Source organism: Gloeophyllum trabeum (assembly GCF_000344685.1).
Source record: "Gloeophyllum trabeum ATCC 11539 unplaced genomic scaffold GLOTRscaffold_00003, whole genome shotgun sequence".
In the NCBI taxonomy this organism is placed as follows: Eukaryota; Fungi; Basidiomycota; class Agaricomycetes; order Gloeophyllales; family Gloeophyllaceae; genus Gloeophyllum; species Gloeophyllum trabeum.
The window spans coordinates 1346094-1371483 of record NW_006920412.1 but is presented as its reverse complement, the minus strand read 5'-3'; the positions used below and the strand labels follow the sequence as shown (position 1 = coordinate 1371483).

At 53.9% G+C, this 25390-nt stretch overlaps 13 protein-coding genes across 13 annotated transcripts; 6 read left to right on the top strand and 7 right to left on the bottom strand.

The window, feature by feature from the left end:
- The first annotated feature begins 35 nt into the window (after positions 1-35).
- Positions 36-1534, top strand: GLOTRDRAFT_136897 (uncharacterized protein). The gene is made up of 3 exons (XM_007865196.1): positions 36-65; positions 117-943; positions 996-1534. Exons 1-3 carry the CDS (start codon positions 47-49, stop codon positions 1434-1436), a joined length of 1287 nt encoding a protein of 428 aa, XP_007863387.1. The 5' UTR covers positions 36-46; the 3' UTR covers positions 1437-1534.
- Positions 1535-1759: 225 nt separating this feature from the next.
- On the bottom strand, positions 1760-3260 carry GLOTRDRAFT_126610 (uncharacterized protein; the record flags this gene model as incomplete). Its single annotated transcript, XM_007865195.1, has 3 exons — positions 1760-2059; positions 2114-3154; positions 3210-3260. 3 exons carry the CDS (start codon positions 3258-3260, stop codon positions 1760-1762), a joined length of 1392 nt encoding a protein of 463 aa, XP_007863386.1.
- A 275-nt stretch (positions 3261-3535) lies between these two features.
- GLOTRDRAFT_23725 (uncharacterized protein) lies at positions 3536-4423 on the top strand (the record flags this gene model as incomplete). The annotated part of the gene is made up of 3 exons (XM_007864617.1): positions 3536-3781; positions 3878-4066; positions 4115-4423. Coding segments are annotated over 3 exons (744 nt in total), but the record flags the coding sequence as incomplete, so codon positions are not given.
- Positions 4424-4619: 196 nt separating this feature from the next.
- On the bottom strand, positions 4620-6039 carry GLOTRDRAFT_5622 (uncharacterized protein; the record flags this gene model as incomplete). The annotated part of the gene is made up of 4 exons (XM_007864589.2): positions 4620-4704; positions 4761-4834; positions 4889-5181; positions 5235-6039. Coding segments are annotated over 4 exons (1257 nt in total), but the record flags the coding sequence as incomplete, so codon positions are not given.
- Positions 6040-6890: 851 nt separating this feature from the next.
- On the top strand, positions 6891-8253 carry GLOTRDRAFT_36217 (uncharacterized protein; the record flags this gene model as incomplete). The annotated part of the gene is made up of 2 exons (XM_007864697.1): positions 6891-7649; positions 7696-8253. Coding segments are annotated over 2 exons (1317 nt in total), but the record flags the coding sequence as incomplete, so codon positions are not given.
- Positions 8254-8330: 77 nt separating this feature from the next.
- Positions 8331-9131, bottom strand: GLOTRDRAFT_6214 (uncharacterized protein; the record flags this gene model as incomplete). The annotated part of the gene is made up of 1 exon (XM_007864590.1): positions 8331-9131. A coding segment is annotated over one exon (801 nt), but the record flags the coding sequence as incomplete, so codon positions are not given.
- A 623-nt stretch (positions 9132-9754) lies between these two features.
- On the top strand, positions 9755-13947 carry GLOTRDRAFT_119984 (FTHFS-domain-containing protein). Its single transcript, XM_007865194.1, has 13 exons — positions 9755-10026; positions 10089-10427; positions 10483-10720; positions 10776-10887; positions 10938-11331; positions 11382-11565; positions 11623-11730; positions 11782-12246; positions 12302-12720; positions 12777-13081; positions 13132-13194; positions 13255-13359; positions 13417-13947. The coding sequence occupies exons 1-13, from the start codon at positions 9908-9910 to the stop codon at positions 13470-13472; spliced, it is 2907 nt and encodes a 968-aa protein (XP_007863385.1). The 5' UTR covers positions 9755-9907; the 3' UTR covers positions 13473-13947.
- On the bottom strand, positions 13727-16036 carry GLOTRDRAFT_136892 (uncharacterized protein; the record flags this gene model as incomplete). Its single annotated transcript, XM_007865193.1, has 12 exons — positions 13727-13977; positions 14030-14119; positions 14169-14292; positions 14350-14767; positions 14825-14988; positions 15041-15121; positions 15176-15306; positions 15360-15515; positions 15566-15684; positions 15738-15758; positions 15814-15840; positions 15900-16036. The coding sequence occupies 12 exons, from the start codon at positions 16034-16036 to the stop codon at positions 13727-13729; spliced, it is 1719 nt and encodes a 572-aa protein (XP_007863384.1).
- Positions 16037-16290: 254 nt separating this feature from the next.
- Positions 16291-18290, bottom strand: GLOTRDRAFT_110034 (uncharacterized protein). The gene is made up of 3 exons (XM_007865192.1): positions 17511-18290; positions 17376-17457; positions 16291-16947 (listed from the first exon to the last, which is right to left on the bottom strand). The coding sequence occupies exons 1-3, from the start codon at positions 18104-18106 to the stop codon at positions 16630-16632; spliced, it is 996 nt and encodes a 331-aa protein (XP_007863383.1). The 5' UTR covers positions 18107-18290; the 3' UTR covers positions 16291-16629.
- Positions 18291-18471: 181 nt separating this feature from the next.
- Positions 18472-19836, top strand: GLOTRDRAFT_72177 (uncharacterized protein; the record flags this gene model as incomplete). The annotated part of the gene is made up of 5 exons (XM_007865191.1): positions 18472-18797; positions 18849-19065; positions 19121-19543; positions 19598-19684; positions 19747-19836. 5 exons carry the CDS (start codon positions 18472-18474, stop codon positions 19834-19836), a joined length of 1143 nt encoding a protein of 380 aa, XP_007863382.1.
- Positions 19837-19872: 36 nt separating this feature from the next.
- Positions 19873-21525, bottom strand: GLOTRDRAFT_110033 (inositol phosphatase). The gene is made up of 7 exons (XM_007865190.1): positions 21336-21525; positions 21156-21284; positions 20844-21099; positions 20711-20784; positions 20560-20659; positions 20233-20505; positions 19873-20183 (listed from the first exon to the last, which is right to left on the bottom strand). The coding sequence occupies exons 1-7, from the start codon at positions 21380-21382 to the stop codon at positions 20046-20048; spliced, it is 1017 nt and encodes a 338-aa protein (XP_007863381.1). The 5' UTR covers positions 21383-21525; the 3' UTR covers positions 19873-20045.
- An 876-nt stretch (positions 21526-22401) lies between these two features.
- Positions 22402-22886, bottom strand: GLOTRDRAFT_72171 (uncharacterized protein; the record flags this gene model as incomplete). Its single annotated transcript, XM_007865189.1, has 2 exons — positions 22633-22886; positions 22402-22575 (listed from the first exon to the last, which is right to left on the bottom strand). Coding segments are annotated over exons 1-2 (423 nt in total), but the record flags the coding sequence as incomplete, so codon positions are not given.
- A 1176-nt stretch (positions 22887-24062) lies between these two features.
- Positions 24063-25056, top strand: GLOTRDRAFT_126599 (uncharacterized protein; the record flags this gene model as incomplete). The annotated part of the gene is made up of 4 exons (XM_007865634.1): positions 24063-24159; positions 24214-24288; positions 24341-24366; positions 24418-25056. The coding sequence occupies 4 exons, from the start codon at positions 24063-24065 to the stop codon at positions 25054-25056; spliced, it is 837 nt and encodes a 278-aa protein (XP_007863825.1).
- Between the last annotated feature and the right edge of the window lie 334 nt (positions 25057-25390).

The window sequence follows — 25390 nt, the reverse complement described above, 5'->3', positions numbered from 1 at the left end:
TGTAGCCGCCAGGGTTAGGGTCCCGATATTTCGCTCGCTTACGCTCATGTCGGACAAACAGAAAGGTCCTCTTTCATCGCTCTTTATCTTTTGGCTGTTTTGACGCGTCTCTCCAGCTGTCTTAGCCCTGTCTATTGCGTCCCAGACATGCACGACTGCGCTTAACGCCCTCGCCTCGCCGACGTCTCTGTCTTCTAATCACTTCACGGACGCGCCATCCTCCACCTGCCCTCCACCCGCGCTCGAGACGCTGCACAAAGACCTTCTGTCCATTCTCCAGCTTATCTCACACTCGCTGACTAGGCTTGCCCTGGTCCTCAAGCCCTCCGGCCCCCCTTCATATTCCGCGTCCACGCCCGTCCTCACAGAGCTTACCAGCCAGATCAGTGATCTTGCAGGATGTACCGGTACGTTCGGGTTACATCGAGTGACCTACGGCGAGTTCCTCGTAAAGGAGGTCAATCAGCTCGTGGAGGAGATCGTTTACACCACCCGGTCTTTATTGCAAGCGTACCTCCATCTAGCCTCGGACTCTCCGAGAAGACGCATTGGCACCCCCAACGTCGGCGTGCTGGATGAGGATCGGATACTCGGAAGCGAGGAGTCGCAAGATGAATATCTCAGACTAACTGGTACGATACATCAGTTGATCGACGGTGCTGTCGGTGCCTCTGCGGCGAGCTCGAAGAAAGGTAAGAGCAAGGCGCTCGTTCCTGGTCTCTCGAAGAACAATGCGGAAGCGGTGAGGAAACTGTGGATACTTGACGGCGGGAGCGTCAAGGACGGAGTGAGAGAACTCAAGGAGATGATTGATGATTATAATGATGAAGATGGAGACGAGGATGAGGGGCTAGGACAGGAAGAGGAGGAAGACGACGGATGGGGGGAGCTGGGACTGGGTACGGCTAAGCTGAAAAAGGCAGAGGTTGAACGCGCCAGCCAGGTTCTCTATTCCAATCTCTCGATTCATAATCATGTCTCAATATTGCTATTAGGTCCTGCCCCTGTTAAACCTTACGGCGACGCTTCACACGCACCTCCCTACCCTCTTTGCCCCTTCTCCCTCTACGTCCTCCTCTTCATACTTCCCGACTCTCCCGAACCCGACCCTTTCCCTCCTTCCACCGCTCTCTGCCTCTCTCCTAAGCACCTCCGACGACCTTATCGCGTCCCTATACTCGCCGCAGAATCCTATGAACATCTCAGGAAACGTGCGGAAGCTAGAGAGTGTCGTGAAGGAGCTGGAGAGCGTGTTCAAGCCTTTGTACGGTGGGGGCTCTACGCTGGAGGAGAAGATGGCCCGCATGAAAGTTGCTGATGGCAGCGAGGAAGAAAAAGAGGGGGCAAAGCGGGAGATGCTGATGGGGATCTTTGCGCGGGTGTATGCTGCTGCTCAGGGTATTGAACGAGCTATCAGCTCGGAGAGCGGATCTTAATCCTGTAGAGACTGCATTTCGCGCCCACCTTGGCCGTTCGAGACTTTTGATTGTCAACACGGGGACAATAAAGTGTAGATCCCTGTCCAGGTCCTGTCAAGATTTCCTCCTTGGCTCGGGCCTGAGAGGAGTGTGCACTTTGCTGTCCGTCCTGGTCATTGAGGCTCTATTCACAATCGTATCTCAAGTCGGCGCCATTCCACATGCGCACTCTGGTATGTAAGAGCTCCATGCGTTGCGAGATGTTTATTATACAGTGAGCGTTCGAGGATGTGAGATACAGATGGACTGGTAAATATCAGGTCGAAATCCGTCACACCCAATCACCTCCGCAACTCAGCAGAACCCTCTCTCCTCTTTCTCTCTCTCTCCCGCTTCGTACCCTCCCAAATCTCCCTCACCTTCCCGCACAGCAAATTAGGGAACGCAGCAGAGCTCTTGCGCTCCTTTAGCATATCCTCAAACCGCCCGACCTTCTCAGGGACCGCCGTCAGCGAAAACGAACGCTTAGCCTCTTCCAACCGCTTTGCGCGCGCCTCCTCGCGCATCTTGTCCAGTTCCTTACGGCGCTCTAGCTCCTTTTCCTTCCGGTTTATGCCAGAACGGGGAGCAATGCCTCCGGTCTATGTACTGGAAGTCAGAGTTATGTAGGAATGAAGGTTACGAAGATTACTCACGCCCTTGAACAATTCAGCATAGACATCTTTGTTCCGCAGGTCGAACTCTGTCTTCTCCTGGACGACCTTCTTCTTGCCCAGCAACTCTGCTAGTCCGTCGTCGGCCAGCCCAGCTTCCGTTGCAACGGCTTTCCTTTCGGTCGCGGAAGGGCCAGCTACCGCTGCCTTGGGTGGATCTTCAGCAGGCTTCTTGGGATACGGTGTCGTGGTGGGGGTGGACACGGAAGAGCTGCCAGGAGGCTTGTTCTTCTTGATTGTGGGTAATTTCTTCTTCTTGGGTATTGGCGGTAGCGAAGATGTCGGGGTCGGTTGCGGAATAGCGGAGGGAAGATCGGAATCAGCGATAGAGCTGGGACCTGGGGTGGTTGCAGCAGGAGTATTCACTGCCGTTGTAGGACGTGGTGAACCCGGAGTGTCTCCTGTGTCATCCCTCTCCTTCCCTATAGGTCTCCGCATCACAGGCGTAGATGTACCCTTGGTACAGGCACCCGCTGGCGGCAAGGATACTTTCCGCTCATCCTTGAAGACGATCTCTTTATCCTCCTTCTTTGTCTTCTTCCCACCTTTCACCTTCACTATCCCGTTACTCCGTGCGATCCCGGAAGCCTTCCCCTTATCCCTGGGCTCCTTGCTGCCCCGCCGGCGCTGCTCCGGCTCGAAGTCGTAATCCTCCTCGTCCATCTCTCCATTGCCGACCACGTCAGCGAAGTCTTCATCCGACGACCACACAACCTTCGCCGTCCGCTTCCTCACCCTCTTCGAGGACTCCCTGGGGCGTGACTCGTCTGCCGGCGCGGGCTTCACCTTCTTCGGCACTGTAGGCCTGGTATCCTGCACCTCGTCTCCTTCTATGTCGACCTGTTCTTCGTCATCATATGTTGCAGGATTTTGCCTGGCTCGCTTCGTAGGCGGATGGGGACTGTTCGGCGGAGAACGATTGTAGTCATTCGTATATGAGCCGCCGCCATCTTCCTCGTCGTCTGAGACGACGCGTCGTTTACCGTGGCGCACGCGGGGCTCGCCACTGCGTGAGCTTGACGGCTTTCCGTATTATCCGCGTTGAGCACGACACATTACGAGGCATCAGTGAATATACCTGATCTGAAGTCTTCGGTATCCTGATTTTCAGCGATGACGGCCCCGACATTGGTAGTTGTGGGCGCGAGTGTGAGCGGTGGTCGAGAGGAAGTATTGACGCCACAATTGCCGCCGGAAAAGGAAGTATTGACATGTCGCGTCGGGCGAAGCCGTGTACCGGATTGGGAATTTGTTCCCGCAATTTTTGTTCGGGCTTTCCGTCAGGCGCAAGTTGTTGCTGACTCTGCAGTCGGCCAGCTCATCCGTATATATCCCTCACCTACGACCGTCTTCTCTTACGCCCGCATACCCCCTCGACGTTCCACCATGAGTCGTGTTCAGGCTTTCCAGTTGTTCCGGTCTTGTGCCGCGTCCATGTCGTCACGACCCTCGATGAATGCTTTGCACCTGCAGAGCCGACGCGCTGCGGCTATGGGTACTCGATACTATTCCGACGTGAAGTCAGAAACCGGTGTCAAGGAGGGGGAGGCTAAAGAAGAAGCTAAAAGCGAGGGCTCCAGTATCCCCGCGCCGGAGAATGAGTGGGAGACGAAGTTGAAAGCGAAGGAGGAGGAGGTTGCCGATATGAAGGTACGCGTTCAATCTGATAGTCACCAAATCATATCGTGCCAGACCAATGAGCTCATGTCTACCCGTGCTATATGCTAACATGTCCTGCCATGCCAGGCCCGCCTACAATATCTCCAAGCGGACTTTCTAAACCTCCAACGTAATGCGGCCCGAGAGAAAGAACAACAAAAGGACTTCGCAATCACCCGATTCGCCTCTGACCTCCTCGAGACTGTCGACGTCCTCGCCCTCGCCCTCAGATCTGTCCCGCAATCCGTTCTCCACCCTACCCCCGCAGACCCGTCCGTCTCCCAGGCTCAAAATGACGTCCCAATATCATCCACGACCACTGAGTCCTCGGGACCCCCACCTCCTGAACCCTCTTCCTCTTCCTCACCACCCCAAAAGTCCGCGCTGGACTACTTGGTCGAGCTACACCACGGTGTGGAGATGACCCACCGCCTGCTTCTTTCGACACTCTTCAAATACCAGGTCAAGCCGTTTGATCCTACTGGTGATACCTTCGACCCGAACAAGATGGAAGCACTTTACCAAGCACCCATACCTGGCAAGAAGCCAGGGGAAGTTATTGATTGCCAGAAGGTTGGCTACATGATCAAGGACAGAGTCTTGAGGGCAGCACAGGTCGGTGTTGCACAAGATGTGCAGTCGTAAGCTGGCAGGATGGGAGGCTGCCATGGACTGGCGTCGTGGGGCTATCCAGCGGGCGAGGCTAGGAAGATGTCGGTCTATAGTCTATAGAGCGAGCGGTTGTTGTGAAGAGTCGCTGAGGCGCCGAGCAGTTCGACACCATTGGCACTGGGGAGCATAAACCATATTGTATCGCGTATAATCACACCTAACGAATCTCAACTCCGAAACGATCTTTTAAGCGTGAGACGACCTCGGCCTGCAAGACGTTAACTTCTTCGTTAGACAGGGATCTGCAGAGGTATGATGTCGGTAACTGAGTCCTGGAAGCAGCTGTTAACCGACGCACCGGTCCATTGAACGATAATTAATTCTATAGCAAATGCTATCCCGGTTTGTTTTTGGGTGCGTGAACTTGTCAATCTGGAGGAAGTTAGCTTCAGGCACGAACGACGCCAGAAACCAAGTATGACTTACGACTTTCACGTCTTCCACTAGATCTCCCGCAACATCTCTGACGAGATCGCAGAAGTCATTTTCGTGCATTTTTGCGTCTCCCTCGGCTTGCTCAGGTAACCAAAAACTAACGTCCTTGAAACATGACGGGTATTTCGAGTAAGGCTTGAACGTTGAAATCTCGCCGGCTTTGAACTGGGACAGGAAGCGCGGGTCAGAGGACCAGAATAGTCGGATATCAGGAATGGAGTAGAGGATCATGGCTATCCGCTCCAGACCTAGACCAAATGCCCATCCGATTTTATTGGGAACCTCTGAAGCAAGACCAATCTGAGTAAAGTGTGTGACAGATGGAGGAGTTTCGTACTTGCGCGATCCAGGGTTGACTGTAGGACAACACCGCATCCGAGAATCTCTAGCCATTTACCGCGGAAAAAGACTTCGACTTCGTAGCTGGGACTTGTGAAAGGGAAGTATGCCTCTATCCAGCGGACCCTCAACGGGTCCTCTTTGGTCGCTCCAGCGCTTCCACCGAACAGCTCCAACAAGAGACTGTTGAGATACAGTTTGAGATTCAACGCAACTGCCTCGGAATGTATCCGATTATGCGAAGGCTGAGCTGGGTTAGCGGGTGTAAGATGGGGGACGTCTTCTATGACGATGTTAGATCTTTCCAAGTGCCGCAACAACCGCTCATTGTCCTCTTGTATCTCGCTAATACTTGACTCAGTCGCATCGACTATCCTTGCCCCCTCCATCTGGTGGAAGACAGGGTAATGGCTGCCGTCGATCTCGTCCCTCCGGTAGACGTCGGCCGTCAACAGCCATTGTATCTCGCCCCGCTCGAAGACCTCCACCTCATGCGCGCTCGTATGTGTTCGAAGCATCACATCTTTGTTGATGTAGTAGCTGTCCGTGACAGAACGGCCTGGGTGATCTGCTGGGAAGGAAAGCGAGTCAAAGTTCTGGTAGGGCGAAACGATGGGCGAAACCGATGAGAGGTGGGAGAAGGAGGCGAAATGGGACTCGATCAGGGTTCGGAGCGTGCAAATAGGATGCCCGGGTTGCCTATGCAGTTGTAGAGGGAGTTTCGAGATGATCGTAGGGGTTATGTTCGTATACGAGTCTGTCGGGTAGTCTCTACCAAGAATATTGATGGTCGGCACACCGGTAGGGGTTGAGTAACACCGCCTAGCATATCCGTTTAGGCGTAGGTGACGCAGCACAAGTCTTTTGTACATGATCAAAGAAGCCCTACGCGTCCAAATGCGACGAAACGCGTCCAAAGTGCTCCGGTCGATAAATTGTCAATGAAGTACGCTCGACGTACACAGTCCTACAAAGACGTCCCCGGAACTTTCCGATAATTGAAAGCACTTCAAGTTGACTTCAAGTGCATCCGTTCTGATACTCGTTTTGATGCAACACGATACATCACCAGCTCTGGCGCTCATTCGAGGCAAATGGATCAACCCTGGTTTCCCCAGCAATGCTGTGGTTTGCACATACATTTTAACCAAGCTCCCAGGATTCAGAGGAGATTAAAAAGATGACGGACTGATGAAAACTTGGACAATACAAGAGGTATACCAGATGCCCCGCCGAACCCAGGAAAGCTTCGAGATGCAGAAATCATATAGCTTGCTTTGAAAGAGCGTTCGGAGTCTACAGCTGTCTACAGGCGTCCCTTTGAATTCTCACCTTTCTTGATGATCTTGTAATAGGCAAGGCATTCCGGTCCAGCCTCCGGAACTCCGCGCAGCCAATCGGCAAGCCCCGCGTCGTTGGTCAACCCGTCACTAGTCACTGACCATTGCGGTGTGAATTGCACTCCACGATTACTGCAGATTGACTGGAGGACTACATACTGTGGACAAGACACCTATGAGAAATTCATCCCCGTCTGGTGTGTCTGCATGATTTGATCCCTGTTTCATCCCTAACTCTTCAGGGGGTTGCGGCAGACAATACCTCGCCAGCATCGCCAGCACGTCGGACTGGCGGTATTACTGGCAGGAGAGCTCCCCCCCGAAAGAAAGCGTGTCAACAGTGTACAAACGCAAAGACTAGATGCGATCTTCAAAGACCGACTTGCTCCAGGTGTCAACTGCGAGGACTTGATTGTCGTTACGCCGCTCAGCCGGAGCTATACGGCGAAGGGAGCGCGCCCAGTAGCCGCGTCAATTATAGCATTTCTGCAGAACGCTCCAGTATTGTCGTCCAAAGTGCTGCCTCGTCGTCAACTTCGCACATTAGCAATAGCAATAGCACGCAAGGGCAGCCAGGACCAATATTCCCTCCGATTTCCTTTGACCTCGACGAGGGATTAATACAGGGGAATATGTCCGCCATGTCTCCGGCATATGATCCTTTCCGTCCGTCTTCACCAGTCGCAAGTGGGAGCTACTCGACACCCACTGTCACACCTCCATCAACCCTGGACACAGACTTGGTGTCTTCAGTTGACCCATCCCGGATCCGGAGCCGCTGGCTGGACCAGATTCTCGCCTCTCCTGATCAGAGGCCTAAGCATCTCTCAGAGCTCGCTGTTAGCTATATGTCCCAGGTGCTCAAGACGTATCCCAAGATGATGCTCCGTCAAGGAGGTCTTCCACCTTTGATACATCATTCCCAAGCGGAAGGCGAGCGGATACCTGTGCCTTTGGCGAATTGTCTCAGTCTAGTCCGCATGTGGGAGAATAGGGCTCCCGGCAGCGAGATGATTGCCATACAGACGATAAAGTGGGAAATGGAGAGACTCTTCCGAGAAGTTAGTTCCTTTGTTATTACTCCTCACTTACGTGAACCCTGACTTAGGTGATGTTCAGTATGGAACGTATGAGCAGATGGAGTTGTTGGCCGCATTTCAAGCATACTTGATCTATTCTATCATGTTATTTTTCTCGTCTAGCGAAGATGGAAAATCTGTAACCGACCGAACCGTTATGATCAACCTCCAGGAACTGGCTTGTCGGGTTGCCCAAACAGGACTCGTGTGCGCAGCCGAGCTTTCGCACTGTAGACCGAGGTGGGAGTCATGGATCGTTGCGTCCGCGAAGCGGCGCACACTGTATATCATGTACTTCCTTGACAACGTCTACTGCACTCTGAACCACATCCCTTGCCACATAGCGGAGGAACTAGGAAGTCTTCTGGCCCCCGCTAGCAAGGCTCTCTGGGAGGCCCGGACAAAGGAAAAATGGGAGAGAGAGTATGACATCCACCTCGCTGCCTGGAATGGTGGCGGGCTGAGAATAGGCGAGTTGTGGGCATCACGGGAGAGGGGAACTGCTACGCAGCAAGAAAGAATCCAGAGATGGCTTGAGAGCGTGGATGAATATGGTATGATGTACTTCTCAGTAAGTGCTATGATTCATGGTCTTTAACATGGTGCGCGCATACATTGGGCCTCAACTGACATGGGTTGACCCAGCCGTACGCCATCTGCAGATGTTCAGACGCGGCACAGGAGTTCCCCATGGAATAAGGCAAACCATCCATCCTCCTCCCTGCCCCATGCTCGCCACGCTTCAGCGGCGCGCTCAAGATCCTCGTCCGTCGCCAAACCCTTTTCCTTTGCCGTCTTAGGGAAGTCTGACTTGAGGGTCCGCTCGGCCCAGAGGTCGCTCCACCACGCTCGCTCTTCCGGCGTGCTGTAGCACCACCCGCTGACGCTCTTCGTCATCCCTTTAGGATCTATCCCAGCCTCCTTCGCCCAAACATGCAACCGGCGTCCGGCGTCAGGCTCTCCGCCGTTTGCGCGGGACACGCGGTAGAACAAGTTATGCCACTCGCGCATACCGTTGACCTCGGGGTACCATGTCATGGTGGCAGCGTCCGTCTCGCGGTCGGCGATGAGCCCGCCGGGCTTGGTGACCCTGCGCATCTCGTGGAAGGCTTGGACAGGATCGCCAAGGTGCTGAATGACCGCGTGCGCGTGCACGACGTCGAAAGTGTTATCCCGGAAGTCGAGCTTCTGAGCGTCGCCCACGACCCATTCGACGTTCTTGACGCCCTTGTCGGCGGCCAGAGCGCGTGCTTGCTCCAGCGGCTGCGGGGTGGGCTCCAGGCCTACGACACGACCTTGGGGAACGAACCGAGCGAGATCGACGGTTATGGAGCCGGGGCCGCATCCCACGTCCAGGATGTGCATGTCGGGCTTCAGGTGAGGGAGGAGATATGCGCAGGAGTTGGAGGCTGTGCGCCATGAATGGGACCTTAGTACTGAGGCATGGTGTCCGTGAGTATACTGGGCTGAATGTTGCGACATGGTCTATGCGAGATCAGAGATCGTCAGTACCTTAGGAAGGGGCATCATGTATCCTCTCGCACCTTTGTGTGAGAGATATCTGTGTTGGCCTCAATCCCGAAGCAGCGCTTTTATACTCCGAGGCCTTGATCGGGGCGGATGCCAATATTGACCGGAACTCCAGTCTGAGAGGTTAACGGAACTCCGGTCCTCACTTCGAATTCATACGGCCGCCTGGCCTGTAAGCTGGTATATTACCCACTCCGGCCCGTTCTTGGAGACTCGTAGTTGGACTGCTGTCCTTTAGCATTCAATGTACATCCTCCAGACGTTAGTCGAATGATAAGACATATTTTTCACCGGCGTGCTCTCGAGATCCGTTGTAACCCCGGACAAGCATAGAACGATGCAAGAGCATAAGATCAGCTATACTTAGTACGAACAAGACGAAACTTCGAGTCGACAGTAATACTACCAAGTCAGTAATTGCATAGCTGTCCGCTCAGAGAGGCCATTTTGGCCATATCCACGCGATCGTCGGCCGACGAGAGTTGCAACCGCCACAAGAGTCAAGTATAGTGGTGGCAAATTTATATAAGCCCCGCCTTCTTGAGCAAATCTTGGACGTACCCTCCTTCATCGTGTCTCAAGCATCGCTAGTCGACAGAGGCCAGTATCTTCACGGTCTGCTCAAGGAGCGTATTTACGGTGGAGAATTGGGAGGCGGGGGAAACGGTCCGAATCCAAACAAGATACAACATCGGACTTGGACTCACAGTGACACGATAAATATGCTCGCTCTCACAGCGCGCTATCGTGCGTGGTCCTTTCCCCTCATCCGTTCAATGGCGTCTGTATCTGCCAGCGGCGCTGGAGGCGCTAAGATCATCGATGGTACGGCCCTCGCAAAGTGCGTACTTCACTTACGCATATTCCTACATCATGCATGTTCAATTAACCGATCGTATGCAGGTCCATCCGAGATGGTGTCGCGCAGAGGCTAAGCGCGATGAAAGCCAAGTATCCGCGCTTCGAACCACAGCTCGCCATCATCCAGGCAGGCGCTCGTCCGGATTCTAGCGTGTATGTGCGCATGAAGGCTAAGGCGGCGGAGGAGGTCGGCGTGAAGTTCAAACATGTCAACCTCCCAGCCGAGGCGGAAGTCGACGAGATCGTTCGCATCGTCAAGCAACTCAATGATGACCAGACGGTCAGTGGCATTTTGGTTCAGCTACCCCTTGGCGAGCATGTGGGGGCTGCTGGTGAGCGGACGGTCACTGAGGCAGTAAGTCCTGAGAAGGACGTCGACGGGTGAGTGTTCTTACCCACCTTATTTGCGTGTCTCTACACACGGTATGTTTCCTAGTTTCCATGCATACAACATCGGCCATCTCTCTTCCCGTGCTGCAGACCCGCTCTTCACCCCTTGCACCCCAGCTGGTGTTATCCGTCTACTGGAGTCTACGGGTGTTCCCATCGCAGGCGCGCAGGCAGTCGTTCTTGGACGCAGCGATATTGTTGGTAGCCCGGTAGCTGCTATGCTGAGAAGCAAAGATGCCACGGTTACACAGTGCCATAGTCGCACCAAGAACTTGGAGCAGATCGTGAGACCTAGTTTGTACACGTGTGGGATCACTGAGTTAATGCGAGTGAATGCAGATCCGGTCGGCTGACATCTTAGTTGCTGCCATTGGACGTGCCCAGTTCGTCCAAGGAGAATGGATCAAGCCCGGTGCTGTGGTTATCGACGTCGGTACTAACTACATTCCAGGTAATCTACTCGTTAGACTACCACCGCAACTCTTCTCATCCTCATTTCAGATGCGACGAAGAAGTCTGGACAACGTCTCGTCGGTGATGTCGACTTCGATTCAGCTGTGTCCGTGGCCTCTCACATCACGCCGGTTCCCGGTGGCGTTGGGCCCATGACTGTCGCTATGCTCATGGAGAATACTCTGAAGTCCGCGGAGCGTCTATGGGAGCAGACTCGTTCCCTGAAGGTCAAACCACTCAAGCTGGACATCAAAGAGAAAGTGCCGAGTGATATCGTAATCGCTATGGCGCAGACGCCCAAGCCTATTACCCAGTTGGGGCACGAGATTGGCTTGCTTCCGAGCGAACTCGAGAGCTATGGCCAGTACAAGGCCAAGGTCGAGCTCGGCGTTCTGGACCGGCTGGCGCACAGGAAAGACGGCAAATACATCTTGGTCTCCGGGTTTGTGGCTCTAGTGCTGGCTCTTGCCATTGTTACTCACCTATCCGCAGAATTACCCCTACACCTCTCGGCGAGGGTAAGTCTACGACGACTATCGGTCTGGCACAGGCACTCGGTGCCCACCTTGGACGGCCCGCCTTTGCGTGTGTCCGGCAGCCCAGTCAGGGCCCAACCTTTGGAATCAAGGGAGGTGCTGCTGGCGGTGGTTACAGCCAAGTAATTCCCATGGACGAGGTACGGGATCGCTATGGCGTTAAACAGGCAGGACAGCTGATACTGACTGGCCCGTAGTTCAATCTTCACTTGACCGGAGACATCCACGCCGTGACCGCAGCGAACAATCTCCTAGCAGCTGCGTTGGATGCCCGCATGTTCCATGAGGCAACTCAATCAGATAAGGTTTGTATCTTGACACTTTCACCCCTTTGCCAGACTAAGGACTGTTGTCAGGCGTTGTACAGTCGTCTCGTACCTACCAAGAAGGGCAAACGTGAATTCGCGTCGTTGATGTTCAAGCGGTTGAAGAAGCTGGGCATCGACAAGACCGATCCGAACGAGCTCACAACGGAGGAAATCACGCGCTTTGCACGCCTGGATGTCGATCCCGAGACTATTACGTGGAACCGCGTCCTCGACACGAACGACCGATTCTTGCGCAAGATCACCATCGGCCATGCCGACACTGAGAAGGGCCATGAGCGTGTCACCGGTTTCGATATTGCCGTCGCGAGCGAGTGTATGGCTGTATTGGCCCTGACTACAGGCCTGGCCGACATGAGAGAAAGGCTTGGTAACATGGTCGTTGCTACCAGTAAACAGGGCGACCCAGTCACGGCTGATGACATCGGCGTCGGAGGAGCTTTGGCTGTACTCATGAAGGACGCCATCAAGCCCAACTTGATGCAGACTCTGGAGGTGCGTGTTCATGATCACTGCATACTGCATCATCTGATGAGTATTTCTATTACAGGGAACCCCCGTCTTTGTGCATGCAGGACCCTTTGCCAACATTGCGCACGGCAACTCATCTATCCTTGCTGACCGGGTAGCACTTAAACTGGCAGGTACAGAGGAGGGTGACCCCGCAGACCGGGTGGGGTATGTACTCACCGAAGGCGGTTTCGGTGCCGACATGGGCATGGAGAAGTTCTGTAACATCAAGTGTCGTGTGTCTGGCTTGACCCCCGATGCTGTGGTCATCGTGGCCACCACCCGTGCGCTGAAGATGCACGGAGGAGGTCCCGACGTGACACCCGGCAAGCCTCTCCACGAGACGTACACCAAGGAAGACCTGAATACACTTAGGGAAGGATGCAAGAATCTCGTCAAGCACATTGAGAACTCGAAGAAGTTCGGCTTGAAGGTCATCGTGGCGATCAACCAATTCTCGTGAGTGATATGCTGCTTTAGGAACCACGACCCCTGTGCTTATCAATGCATTCCAGGTCTGATACACCGGCCGAGCTCAAGCTCGTGGAGGAGTTATCCCTGGCTGGCGGTGCTGATGCCGCAGTGGCGAGCAACCACTGGGCTGAAGGAGGAGCCGGTGCCGTCGCTCTGGCTCAAGCTGTGATCTCTGCTTGCGAAAGTCCATCGAACTTCAAGTTCTTATACGACCTTAACCTACCCATTGATAAGAAGATCGACATCATCTGCAAGGAGGTGTATGGGGCCGATGGCATTCAACTCAGCGATCTTGCTAGCAGGCAAATCGAGACCTACACCCGGCAAGGCTTCGGTCACCTGCCTAGTGAGTGTATCTCTTGTGATATTGGGGTAGGGTTGTTGACGCGCCCTTAGTCTGTATGGCAAAGACACAATACTCTTTCTCGCATGATGGAAAGCTAAAGGGAGTGCCTACCGGTAAGTGTATAATCATCCACAGTTTGGCAACAAACGGCGACCTAAATTACTTGTCTACAGGATTCACTGTTCCTATCAGAGAAATCCGTCTCTCCGCTGGAGCAGGATTCTTATACCCAATTTTGGGCGACATGCAGACCATGCCAGGTCTTGGAACACGCCCAGGTTAGTGCCTACGTCCCTACTTTTTGCTGTGACAACCTTTTACTAATGGCGGTTCAGGCTTCTGGGAGGTGGGACTTGACCCCGAGACAGGCCGAGTTGTCGGCCTGTTCTAGATAAAATTGACCTCACGCACTAGAGCTAGTCTTCACCAGACAGTTTTCTAGGCGAAGGCACCGTCTCAACACGGAGCTTTGTACCGTTCAACACGGGTACGACGGTGACCATTGTCGCGCCAAGGAGGTGTTGAAGGGGTTAGTAACTGAAAGCTCGAGACAGTGCTTGCCCATGTAGTTGTGGTATCTTGCTTGGTTATGACATTGCTAGTCATGACAAACGCACGGAATAGATGGATGCTACTCTGGAACATCTACTGTCCGATGTGTTTACTACCTGGCAATCGCGCCCCCGCGATGGTAAGGGCAGTGGAAGGTGAGAACGACGGGAAGGAGAAGTAGCCCCCAGGCGCGAGACTACCCCCTTGCTCGTCATATGTGATGTTATTCAGAGCCGCGTCCACGTTTCGCCAGTATGTGTTGCCAGCCAGGTCAACGTAGTTGAAGGTGTTGTTGGATGTTCCATTGCCGTAGTTGCCACTGGAGGAGATGGTAAAGTAGCCACCTATAATGACCCGCGTCAGTTGGAGAATGACAGGTCTAACCGTTGTACTCACTTGCAAGCTGACGCTCCTGAATAGTGGATCCGGTGATTAACGGGCTCGGGAGGAGCGTCCGATCGTACGAGTGGTCAAAGAATGCGCTGACTGTCGAAAAGAGTCAACAATCATCGGAGAACAATTTCTGGATACTCACAGGAGGTGCCTGCGGCGTTCAACACGGTGTAGTTGATATCGAGGGGATACGAAAATGTATCCACCACGGAAGGCACACCATTGTGGGTCGAAAGGACCGTTCCAGAGGCAGTCTGAACGACATTCTAGGCGAGCAAGACTCAGCATATGCCACACACAAAGGTCGCGGAGTACGAACATACCTGAACGTAAGTGTTGTTAAGGTAATACTGAGTATTCGAGTACTGCAAGTTCTGCGACCAAACGATGTGAGTAGTCTGGCCGCTCCCGCTAGTGATCTCCGATTCGATGTGCACGTTCCGCGTCGCTTTCACTGTAATATTGACATCACCATCGCCGACGCTACCCGTGGTCGTGGCTTCTGCGTAAGGTTGTACGTCGTACGCCGTGATCTTGCCTGTGGTTGGCCTGCCGGAGGGGTCGGTTACAACCTGGAGGTTGCCGGAAACGTACCAGTTCCCGTTGATGGCGTGGTCGGACTCGGCGGAGGCGACGTCTATCGATATGTTGTGCGGGTTGCCGTCAGTAAGCACAGGGACGAAGGGAGTCAGGTCGAGGAAATACGTTGGGAGGTCAAGAGCACCGTATGAAGTAATTGGCCTAGACGGATGTTAGCATGCATATCCGATTGACCACCAGCACAGTAAACGTAGCTACCTCCAGGCGGAAGGGATAATACCACCGGTGAATATCACGGCGTATGGGAAGGCTACCCCTGCAACTTGCCCGTCGACCAGAAGTCGCACTTCGCGGAAAGGGCCGTCGCCGTAAGTTGTACCGGAGGGAAGATCATTCAGGTACTCGTTCGCAGTGTTGAAGTACTGGAACCAAGTGGTCAGCAGCTCCAAGCACTGTAGAGATCTCATAGCTTACCCAGAACTCTTCATTTGCGTTTCCCGAGGCGTAGAGTTCTGCGTAGATCTGAACGGCGTTCCGAGGGACCGTGACATTGGTCTTCTCAGGAATTGGTAAGAGTGCGATGACCGATATGCATTCACCAGCACTTACAGAAAAGATAGGAGGGACGGAGGCGTCGTCAGCCGATGTGTTTGACATTGTCGATATCGGTATAATGGCATTCGCCTTGGGTGCCGGCGGGTGCGCCTCGGACGACTGGTAAAATGTCGCATGCAAAGTTGCTAGGGATTATTTCAATACATAGATCGAGGGTGGATGGATAGGGAGGACTCACATGCATACTGGCCAGTAAGACCGGTTTCGAGCAAGTTGTCCAGTTCAAGAATGAAAGTACCCGGCTCAGAGAAAAGGGGAATATAACGAGTGACGTCTTTCAGGTATGTCCAGATGATGCCGTCGGTCGTTGGCTCGGGCGTAGATGTGCGCCATACTTGGACACAGACTCAGTCAAAGGTGCGAGCAGGGTATAGCCATATTTACTTTCTACATTCTGAAAGGTGAATACGCCGAGCCGGTCGTATTGAGTCCCGTTGGAGGTGACCGTAAAATTCAGGCTTATGCCCGCCCAGGTGCCTACTTCCCCACAATCCGTGGGAGGTCTACGAGGAAGTCAGTTCGACGCGTGTTCGCTCGTAAGTATATGGGGACATACGTGTATTGCACAATAGCTGGCCTAATATCGTGAAGTCTGAGCACTCGATTCTTAGTGAAGAAGTCTGACGACTCACTGTCCGTATGAATTACCGAACGTATGACTGGGGCACAGTTCTCGGGATCAGTTCTGGTTGAGACAGAAAGACTGGATACGACGTACGTCAAGATCTCAATGGTACACTGGTTCGCGTCTGCCGGAAGCGGGGGAGGCTGCGCCACCTGGAAGTCCACCAGGACAGCCGCGCGCACCAGGAGCGGGAGGAGTCCGAACGCGAACGCTGACCAGACCTTGTTCATCCTGGGCTATCGCGTCTCGCGGGCCTCCGCAAGGACGATGAGAAGGGCGCAACGGACAATATTCTCGTTATATAGGTCAGCATCGCGTCCCCGATAGGGTCTATGATTCTGCGAGAGAAGTGAGTTATCTTGGTGACCAGTGAGAGTTTCTTACGCTAATATCGTCGTCGTCCATGTGGACAGGGCAATCCCCGCTGATCAATGCTTTCTGTCAAAGCTCTCGCAATATCACACGTCCTACGTTAGAACTGACGAGCTTGCAGTAACCAGACCAGCAGGCAATTTCAAGAGCATATCGAACATAGTTTACATGGTAAGCTACAGCTAAGTAAGGGTCGTAAAGCAGCCATATGCCGTCGTCGTGAGTAGTATAACCTCTATCCCTTCGCCAGTGTTCCCGTAGTCGTATGTCACATCGTCAACCAAACATATACAACCCAGCGCAGGTGCGCGAAAGAACCCGAAGCATATGTGCAGAGGCAATACGAGGTATCGCCGAAGAGAAAAGCAAAGGAGGGAACAGCAGAAAACTGAATAGATGAAATATATAGTCCATGCGTTGCTCGTACCAAAGTCCAGACACGTTCAATTGATTACCAGCCACCGAACCAGCTCTTCGGCTTCCTGGCTCTCTGCCTACTGACCGTCATGGGGGGCGGTGGCATCTCCTCAATAGGCTCGGGCTCGTGCCGTATCTCCTCGTCGACCAGCACCTGGACCGCAGTTGTCTTCGGAATACCAGGTGTGGTGGACGGTGAGAACACCTCGGGTGCAGGGGAGGCAGCTAGACGAGTGTTGGCGGGAGGAGGAAGGTGAACAGTCTTGGCTGGTGCGTGGAACGTTTGGAATTCGGTCTCGGTAACGGTCTTGGTTTCAAAGATGGACTCGGTCACGACAAAGCCGGGAAGCTCCTGCGGAAAAGAATATAAATCAGCAAATCGATTCATTCTCGGACAAACGGAACGTAAACTGGAGGCTGGTCGGGAAGCGGAAGTAGAACGCAAACGGCAGGACAAACGCGGGGACGGCAAATCACGTGAACACGCGACAAGCGATCGAGAGATCTCCTTCAGAGATCGATCACGACGCGTCCCACCGACGCGACGCGATGCGAAGCAAGATGAGGCAACATATCGTTATATTGCAACCCGACCAGACTTCAGTCTACATGAGGACGAGGGGGAACAAGATGTACACCGTGGTCCCCCAAGCCCGGGGATGGTGGGATAGGAGGGACGGAAACGGACTGTACGCGAGTTTGACGACGGTGTACGGAACCCCCTTCGCCTCAAAGCTGGGGGCGACGCGGCGGAACAGGCGGCTGGAGGGGCGGTGATACCTTAGGGGATCCCCGCTTTGCACCTGCAGGTTCGTAGATATACTCTTCTTCCACAGTGGGACCGTTTTCAGCGTTCAGACCGCTGGAGCGACGAAGGTCAGTCCTGATGAATCACTCAGATCGTACGGCACTTACACAATCTGTTCCATGATCCAAGCTTCACGCCGAGAAGCGTCATGCTCCCGACGATTGACTGCTTCCTCACGTCTGCTGATGTCTCGTTCGCGCTCGGCAAGCTTGATCTCGCGCTCGAGGATATCCTCAGCGCGGATCTGTGCCTCGCGTAACCAGCCAGGGGGAGTAAGACCCTCTTCCTTGATGACCTCTTTGATCACAGTCTGGACTGGCGGCATAATTTCGGTGGTAACAACTGACGGGCAGGGTGCGCAAACTTGAGGGGAAGGAGTGACTCCTCCAGGAGCACCTGCCAGAAGCTCAGCTTCACGCTTGGCGACTTCAGCCTCACGAATGGCCACGTCCCGCTCTCTCTGAGCAAGCATTTGCGTCCGCTTGGGAGTCAGGTATCCCAGGATACCCTGACTCGTCTGAGGATCACCGGGGAGCACGCCCTCACCGCGGTTCGCGGGTAGGGATAGCATGACTGCTAGCACAGCCAATACAAGTGAAAGCACTAGAAGCAGGGTGGTCGAGGAGATGGTACGGTGGTGGTGGTGCCGAGAGCGCTCGCTGCGCTCTCGTTCGCGGTGATGGGATGAAGAGGGTTGGGCCATCCTGACGCTAACGGAGTTCGAAGGCGACAAGGATGTAGAAGCGGCTCTGTATAGGGAGGTCGTGGTGGATAGATGTAGGGGCAGGTTTCACGGTCGTAGTCGTCAGTAACTCGTTAGCGTAGCGTCGTGGATGTATAAGTAGGGAGGAGAGGTGCGCGATGGTAGGGGACAAAAGCCAACCCTTGGATGTTCATTTTGCGTTGGTTCGAGTTCCCTTTTCAGGCTCAATAATGTCACGTGGATCAACATGAGGCGTGACAGAAGGTGACGCTTAGGTAAGCGTTACCCTTGCACCTTCCGTCACGTGGCGGCAACGCGTCCGACAATTGCAAGCCATTCTCCATTGTCTCTTGCGGCCAGCTGCAATGTCTCTCCGTCGTTTCGCGCATGCAAATACCGCCACGAATGGATTTGGGTCGCCCAACAAGTCGGCGTCCTCGTCTGCGCAGACGTCGCCCAACGTGGCGTCGCCGCCCAGGACGCCGGTGAATCGTGGACGTACCTCTTTAGTGTACTCTCCCTCCGCCACACCGTCGCGCTACTCTGCCGTGCCGTTCGACTGGGATGCGGCCAGAACTAGAAAACCTCCGCCATATGCGTCTCCGCTCTCGGCCAAGAAGCCTAAGCCTCGTAAGAGCGAAGGTGGCGCCCCAGTTAGACGAGTCGTACGCAAGAAGAGCCTCGTCGAGAGGTAGATCGCTTCACCGGGAGATTATTCAGTACGAACTTGACATGCACTTAGGATTACATCCATACCCTCCACTATCGCCTTCCAACTCTCATTATTTCCGCATAATGTTCCTCTACCGAAACCGGAGACCTCTGCCATCTTGTCGGGTGGCCTCTTGCATTTCCTCCACTTATGCGTCCGCATAAGTCGTATCCAGAAGGTTCCCGATTCTGACCTAGGATGGGAAGACATGTATCGAGAAGGGGAAGATGAACCATGGTTCGACTGGGTGCGCTAGTAGCATCCCTTTGTACTGACCGAGCTGTACTGACGTACACCACTAGACCATCCCCACATCACTCTTGCTCATTGCTGCTGCCATGGGTAACGCGATGTATCTATTCACCCGCGTGCGCATATACCGGTTATACAACCAGCCAGACCCCGTATCTTCACCCCACGCCAAATTCGTCCCCATGGACCTCGACTTCTCGCCCCTAGAGCCTCCCTCTGCGATCTCGCGTATCCGCTCTGCAAGTTGGAAGGCGTTTGTGGCGTTCTGGCGCTTCCTCCTGAACATGAGCCCGCGCGGCTCCAGCACAAGCAAGGAGCCAGATAAGGTCCAACAACTCGAAGTATGGGCGCCTGGCGAATTTGAGCTCAGGCTGTTCTGCATATACAGCCCCGTCGCACCTTTCTTGTGGATGGCCACGAATACCTCCAATTGGATGTTGATGATATTCATCATGGCAGCTGTCGGCGTGCAGGTGTGTTATACTACACTGAGAAATATGACATCCTGCTGACAGCGCCTTGCTTAGCTGCACACCCAGATGTCTTTTTATGATGCTTTACTAAAAGATCGACAGATCATCTCGGAGGAGGTGATGCATGAATACAACGATAAGGTAAGCAAGTCAGACCTATCCCTGCGAATGATGGCTGACTAGTGCATGTTATGCTGCTTCAGTTTGTGTACCCGCGCGTCCATCCTCTCAAGAGGGAGATTGGTGTCATGACACACGAGTCCGAGATGATTCCCAACCGTTTCGACCGGTGAAGGTCCGAATTATGTTCCATCATCTTAGGTGTTTCAAGGCCCCGTATTCAACATGTCCTCACTCTCGCATCCTCACACTGACGTCTGACGTGCATGTACTCGCATAGTTTTGCTTTCAATACACATCATTGCATCGTGAATTCGGACTCTGATCCCGTCGGACAGAACTGCGCACGATATATACAAATACAATAGAAGATACATTCCTCTTAAGCACTGCCTTCATAGAATTTGATGAGATCCTGAACATCCTCTTTGCTCCCCAGGAACACTGAACATCTCTCGTGGATGTTCTTGGGCTCGATATCGAGGATACGCTTCGTCCCGGTAGTGGCAACGCCGCCCGCCTAGAGTGACATTTTAAGCACACCGCCTCAAGACAGGGATTCAACTTACCTGTTCCGTAAGATAGGCCATCGGGAACGCCTCGTACAACAGCCGCAGCTTCCCACTCTTGCTCTTCTTGTCATTCGGGTAACAGAAGATACCACCGTACAGGAGGGTACGGTGCACATCGGCTACCATAGACCCGATGTACCGGGCGGAGTATGGGGACTTGCCGGAAGGCGGGTTCTTGATACTGCTGAGGTACTTGAGAACGGGTTCGTGATAGTACATCGAGTTCCCTTCATTGATCGAATAGATCTTTCCCCGGGAGGGCACTTTAATCTGCACGCGATGCGGTCAGCGACGCTGAATATTGGAGTAGGACTAAGTACCCACATCCGGATGCGTGAGGATGAATTCTCCCAGTGACGGGTCAAGCGTGTAGCCGTTGACACCGTTTCCGGTGGACAGGACGAGATTGCATGATGACCCATACCTAAACCCTTGTCAGTTGTTCTATCCATAGATGACGAACACGCATCCGTACATGACATATCCCGCAGCTACCATCTCACGCCCCGGTCGTAAAACATCATCTACCGACCCCTTGTTCTCTCCCTTCTTCTCAGGATTCGTCAGCGCCATCTCGACTACATGTTTCATGTCACCAAGAGACTCACAACGTGATAAATCCCGAAGATCGTCCCGATATTCACACCAGCATCAATGTTACTGCTGCCATCGAGAGGGTCGAAGACGACGCAGTATTTGCCCCTGTTCTTCTCATCGATGATGACAGCCTCCTCCAGTTCTTCCGAGACTAAGACAGCGGTCTTGCCACTTGCTCGTAGTGAGTTGACCATGATATCATTGGAGAGAACGTCCAGCTTCTTCTGTTCTTCACCCTGCACATTGGTCTCCCCAGCCAGCCCGACGCTGTACCAAGGATCAACAACTACGGATCTAAGCAGTCCCCACAACGACGGACTCACAGGTTTATCAGCCGCGCCCTCCGAACGTTGGTAGCAATGAATTTGGAGGTCGTTTGGATAGCATTCAGGAGTAGCGTAAGATCTCCAGTAGCTGCAGGACCCAGGCGGAAGCCCTCAGACAAGACATGCCTGCAGAATGTCAGTCGAAATTCCACCGATCCCCTATAGATATGGTCTTACCTGGTGAGTGTGATCAAGTCAGTGCTGGGTGCTTCCTCTTGAGACATTGTGGATTAGAGCGACGGTTGGGGACTATAGGGGAAAGAGATGCAAGATCGGGGAGCGGTGGTAGCTTGTAAGAGCAGAGAGAAGATATAAATACAGACTCAAGGGGGTCTTTCACGGGCGCGGACACATTCGGGCTGAGGACGGATTACTGGGCTCCGTCATTACTGTGGATTAGGGGCTCCGGGAGAATCACGTGAGTCCCGGAAAGGCATCGATTTCCCGCGGTCGTGACCGGACCGACGGGCCTGAAGAGATATGTTGACCCGGAGGTACTCGGAAGGGAGGGCTGGATGCAAAGGAACAACGACTTCAATTACAGCTTATAGAATATATACAGGTCACTAACCTACAGTGTGCGGGCTCTTCAGAAGCTATCCCTTGACTAGCGCTTGCGTTTCTTGCCAGTCAGTATGGCTACAGGTTCCTTGCCTTTGCGCGTCCGGAGGGGAATAGGGAATGCATCGCCGTCTTCCTCTTCTTCCTCATTCAATGCCAGGGCGATCCGGGATTCAAGAGAGGCCGGGGCTCTCTCAGCCTGATCGTTCCGATTCACCCCGCTGCCGTGGCCTCCTTCAACAACTTGGGGCATCTGATGCCTGACACCGCTGACAATGGGCTCGACACCTCCTGATTCCACAGCGGTCCCTTCCGACTCATCTTCGCTTTCATTGCCATATATTCGAGCCTGCGCCTGGGCAATTGCCGCTGCGATCTCAGCACTTACGTTCGCTACCCGCGCCTCCAGCCCTTCGTCCTCCGATTCACTATCCTGGGCACCTTCTTCCCCAATGCGTTGGCCGAATAAAGCTGAAATTGCACGTACAGACTCGACCAAGCTGTCGTCTTCTCCGTCATCCTCGAGGCGCGGCCGTTTCGCCTTGAAGCTGAATTTGCTGCAAGAATCTGTCAATACAGTAGTAAGCGGGACGTGCAGGCCGGGCGTTACTGACATGTCAGGGTTAGGTTCCCATGTGGGATCATGAGTCCGCATGTGCTGGGTCAGCGTCGTTCTCCGGGTGAAGGTCTTCTCGCATCCCGGGTCCTCGCACTTATAAGGACGGATATTGGCGTGCGTTCGGCGATGTCGAGCCAGACTACTAGAGTCCCCGAATGTTCTACCGCACCCCGGATACTCGCATTGGTGCGGCTTCTCTCCGGTATGAACACGTTCGTGAACATGTAAAGCTGAGCGCTGCATTGATAATGCTGAGGATATACCGAATATATGGGGAAAACAACTGCCAGTCACCTGAATGAATGTCTTGCCGCAACCCGGATGCGAGCATATGAAGGGTCGTTCGCCAGTGTGTATGCGCATGTGCCGAGCCAAATCGCTCTTGCGAGAGAAAGACTTGCCACACTCTTCGCAAGTAGGATTCGATTTTTCTCTGCGTTTGCCTTTGCCGCTACCAGTCGCCTTGGCACTCTCACCCGCGGTCGTCCCGGGGCCAGTAGATGTTGAAGCGACTGGCTCAGGAGGAATTTCGAAGGATTCCATGGAGCTTGACGAGCCTTCTCGCCGCTGGTGTTGGACAGGGGAGGACGGAGGAGTCCCGCGGGCAGCTGGCTCTACCGGATCCTCTTGTTGCTCCAGCCCAGTAGGCAGATTGTTGAAGATGTCACTTATGTCGTTGAAATGGGAATGAACCTGGGATAGCGGGTCTGATGAATGACGAAGGTCGGATTCGAGAGTAGTATGACCATTAACGGTCATAGAAGTAGCAGTCGTTTCGTCACCACGCTCATTGGGGCTGCTAAAAGCACCGTGTGAGCCTCGGTCACTTGCCTGTATTGCTTCGGCTTGGGCGGTGAAAGACTCGGAGGAGCTAGGCAAGTTACTAGGTCCGTCCATGGGACCGGTAGAAAAGGTGGCATGGTGAGGTTCAGCGCTGCCAGGCTCCTGGTGCTCATCTGCGATGGCTTGAGCATGAGCAGCCTGTAGAACCGCAACTAGCCCGCTCAGATTGGCGCCGAATCCATGTAGCATGTCGTCATCCCCTTCAAAGTGGTCATTAGGCTCCCTAGGATTGTGCTGGAGGGTCGCCTGTCTTTGCTGTGCTGCGGCACTGAGCAAGGCGGCGGAAGCAGCGGACGCGTTCTGAGTCAAAAGTGTAGCAATCTCGTGTTCGAGCATTTCGACCGTGAAGGCCTCATGGGGGTCCTCCGGCAGATGGATGGGATAGTGATGAGGGGACGGGGACATGGTGGAGTCCAAAGACAAGGATAAACCTTTCACGGCCCCCTGGACATCTTCGTCGTCCGAGGGCGTCTCGTCCCGTAAGACGTCAGATAGCTTGAGAACGGCCTCGTCCGGATCCATGGCAGTGGTGCTTGGGGTGGTCTGCCGCCCGAGTCAGGAAACGCGCCCGCTTGGATGGGAAGTCTTTGAGCTGTAACGGTCGCCGAACAGAAAGGATGCTGCTCGACAGACGGCAGATAGCTTTGAAAGGAGGAACTGGAAAACGCCCCCCGCGTTTCGGGCGCGTTCAAGTGCAAGTGGCTTGAGATCGAGGCTGCCAATTACGGCGTAAATGCATGCATGGCGTCCACGTGCGCCGCTCGTCGGGCTGCCAGCCGATAGTCCAGTTCCTGAGGCTGCCCAAGGCCGCAGTGAGCCCGTAGGCCTTGACGTGGTTGCCCCAACAATACCCATCTGTTCAATTCTATCCATGATATTCGATGCCGCCGCCAGTCTCCAAACCTAGCCTCAAGCCCAAGCGGCACCATTTCTACCAGGTCTTCCTATTTATTCTGGGGACGCTCTTTCCTCCGCTAGGTATGTCACAGTTCACTGCTGATGATGTCGGGGACCGTTAAACCCGGCCTCTAGCTGTCGCTGCGAGATTTGGCATTGGAGGAGACTTCTTCCTCAATCTTATCCTCACTATCTGCGGCTACATTCCCGGTGAGTGCTGCTGCATGGATGCGGCTGACGAGGTTCTGACAGTCTTATCCAGGTCATGCCCACAACTTCTACATCCAGGTGAGAACCTTGACTCTGGCTGCGCTACTTGCTACTGACGTGCGAACTCAGAACATCCGAAACAACAAAAACCACAGACGAACCCCCAAGTGGGCCCAAAGATATGGCCTCATCGATACCTCTACGATCCAGCGGCACCAGAAGCGCTCAGAATGGGCGCAGCGGTACAACGAGCGTTTACCGCACTCGGCGCTGCAAGGGCAGCCCTACGAGGAGGGCGAGCGGGGCTCATCGAGCATCGACGTGAGTCTCGAGGGGGAGGGCGCAGACAGGGCCAACAACCGCGGCGAATTCTGGCGACCGGAGGACGAGCAGTACTACGGTCAACGAAACGGCGATCGGGCTAGTGTCCAGACAGCGGGCAGCAGCCGATGGCATTACCCCGCCAACTTCGAGGATACTATCCCGGTTGCTCCTGTCAAGAAGAAGAAGGTCAAGAAGGACAGGTTCGCGAGGACAGAGGATGCGTATAACATGCCTGAGGAGGGGCGGAAGAAGAGGAAGAAGAAGAGACGTTCCACTGTCGGCGAGACCGACTCTACATATTCTAGGAGGACAGAGTCGACTTCCGATTTCCCTGAAGATGCCGAAGGAGGTCTCTACGGGGATCGTCCATCCCGCCCTCGGGAGGAGGCGCCACCCAATGGTCGCACTAACACGGATGAAGAACTATTCACGCATGAATTCTGAGGTATGCCTATTGTGCCGCTGTGATCGAATAGGGCTTGACGGTTGTATCTCCAGATAGCTTTCCATGTACTATATGTCCTTGAGTGACTGCAACGGACTCATGCCGCCACCGAGAACTGCAGTCAGCCATCAGATACCTACTTAGCATGAGAGCATACTATTTATCGAATCGAAACAATAGTAATCCAATCCGTCAGGCTTGTTACCTCTCGTGTATGTCCAGGTAGAATAAGACGTAATAGAGCGCAAGGCTCTAATGGACCGTGGCTTATATTCAACCTGGGGGTATTTGAATACCTAAGGGCTTTGACAATGCTACGGTAACTGATACTCG

Coding starts and splice junctions, on each gene's coding strand:
- GLOTRDRAFT_110033 (XM_007865190.1), bottom strand. CDS start 21,382: ATGTCTCAAGAGGAAGCACCCAGCACTGACTTGATCACACTCACCAG. Junction 21,285..21,335: donor GACTTGATCACACTCACCAG/GTAAGACCATAT, acceptor GACATTCTGCAG/GCATGTCTTGTCTGAGGGCT. Junction 21,100..21,155: donor AGGGCGCGGCTGATAAACCT/GTGAGTCCGTCG, acceptor TCCTTGGTACAG/CGTCGGGCTGGCTGGGGAGA.
- GLOTRDRAFT_119984 (XM_007865194.1), top strand. CDS start 9,908: ATGCTCGCTCTCACAGCGCGCTATCGTGCGTGGTCCTTTCCCCTCATC. Junction 11,332..11,381: donor AAATACATCTTGGTCTCCGG/GTTTGTGGCTCT, acceptor ACCTATCCGCAG/AATTACCCCTACACCTCTCG. Junction 13,360..13,416: donor AGGTCTTGGAACACGCCCAG/GTTAGTGCCTAC, acceptor ATGGCGGTTCAG/GCTTCTGGGAGGTGGGACTT.
- GLOTRDRAFT_136897 (XM_007865196.1), top strand. Junction 944..995: donor AGGTTGAACGCGCCAGCCAG/GTTCTCTATTCC, acceptor TATTGCTATTAG/GTCCTGCCCCTGTTAAACCT.
- GLOTRDRAFT_110034 (XM_007865192.1), bottom strand. CDS start 18,106: ATGGCCCAACCCTCTTCATCCCATCACCGCGAACGAGAGCGCAGCGAG. Junction 17,458..17,510: donor TGGATCATGGAACAGATTGT/GTAAGTGCCGTA, acceptor TCGTCGCTCCAG/CGGTCTGAACGCTGAAAACG. Junction 16,948..17,375: donor CAAAGCGGGGATCCCCTAAG/GTATCACCGCCC, acceptor TCTTTTCCGCAG/GAGCTTCCCGGCTTTGTCGT.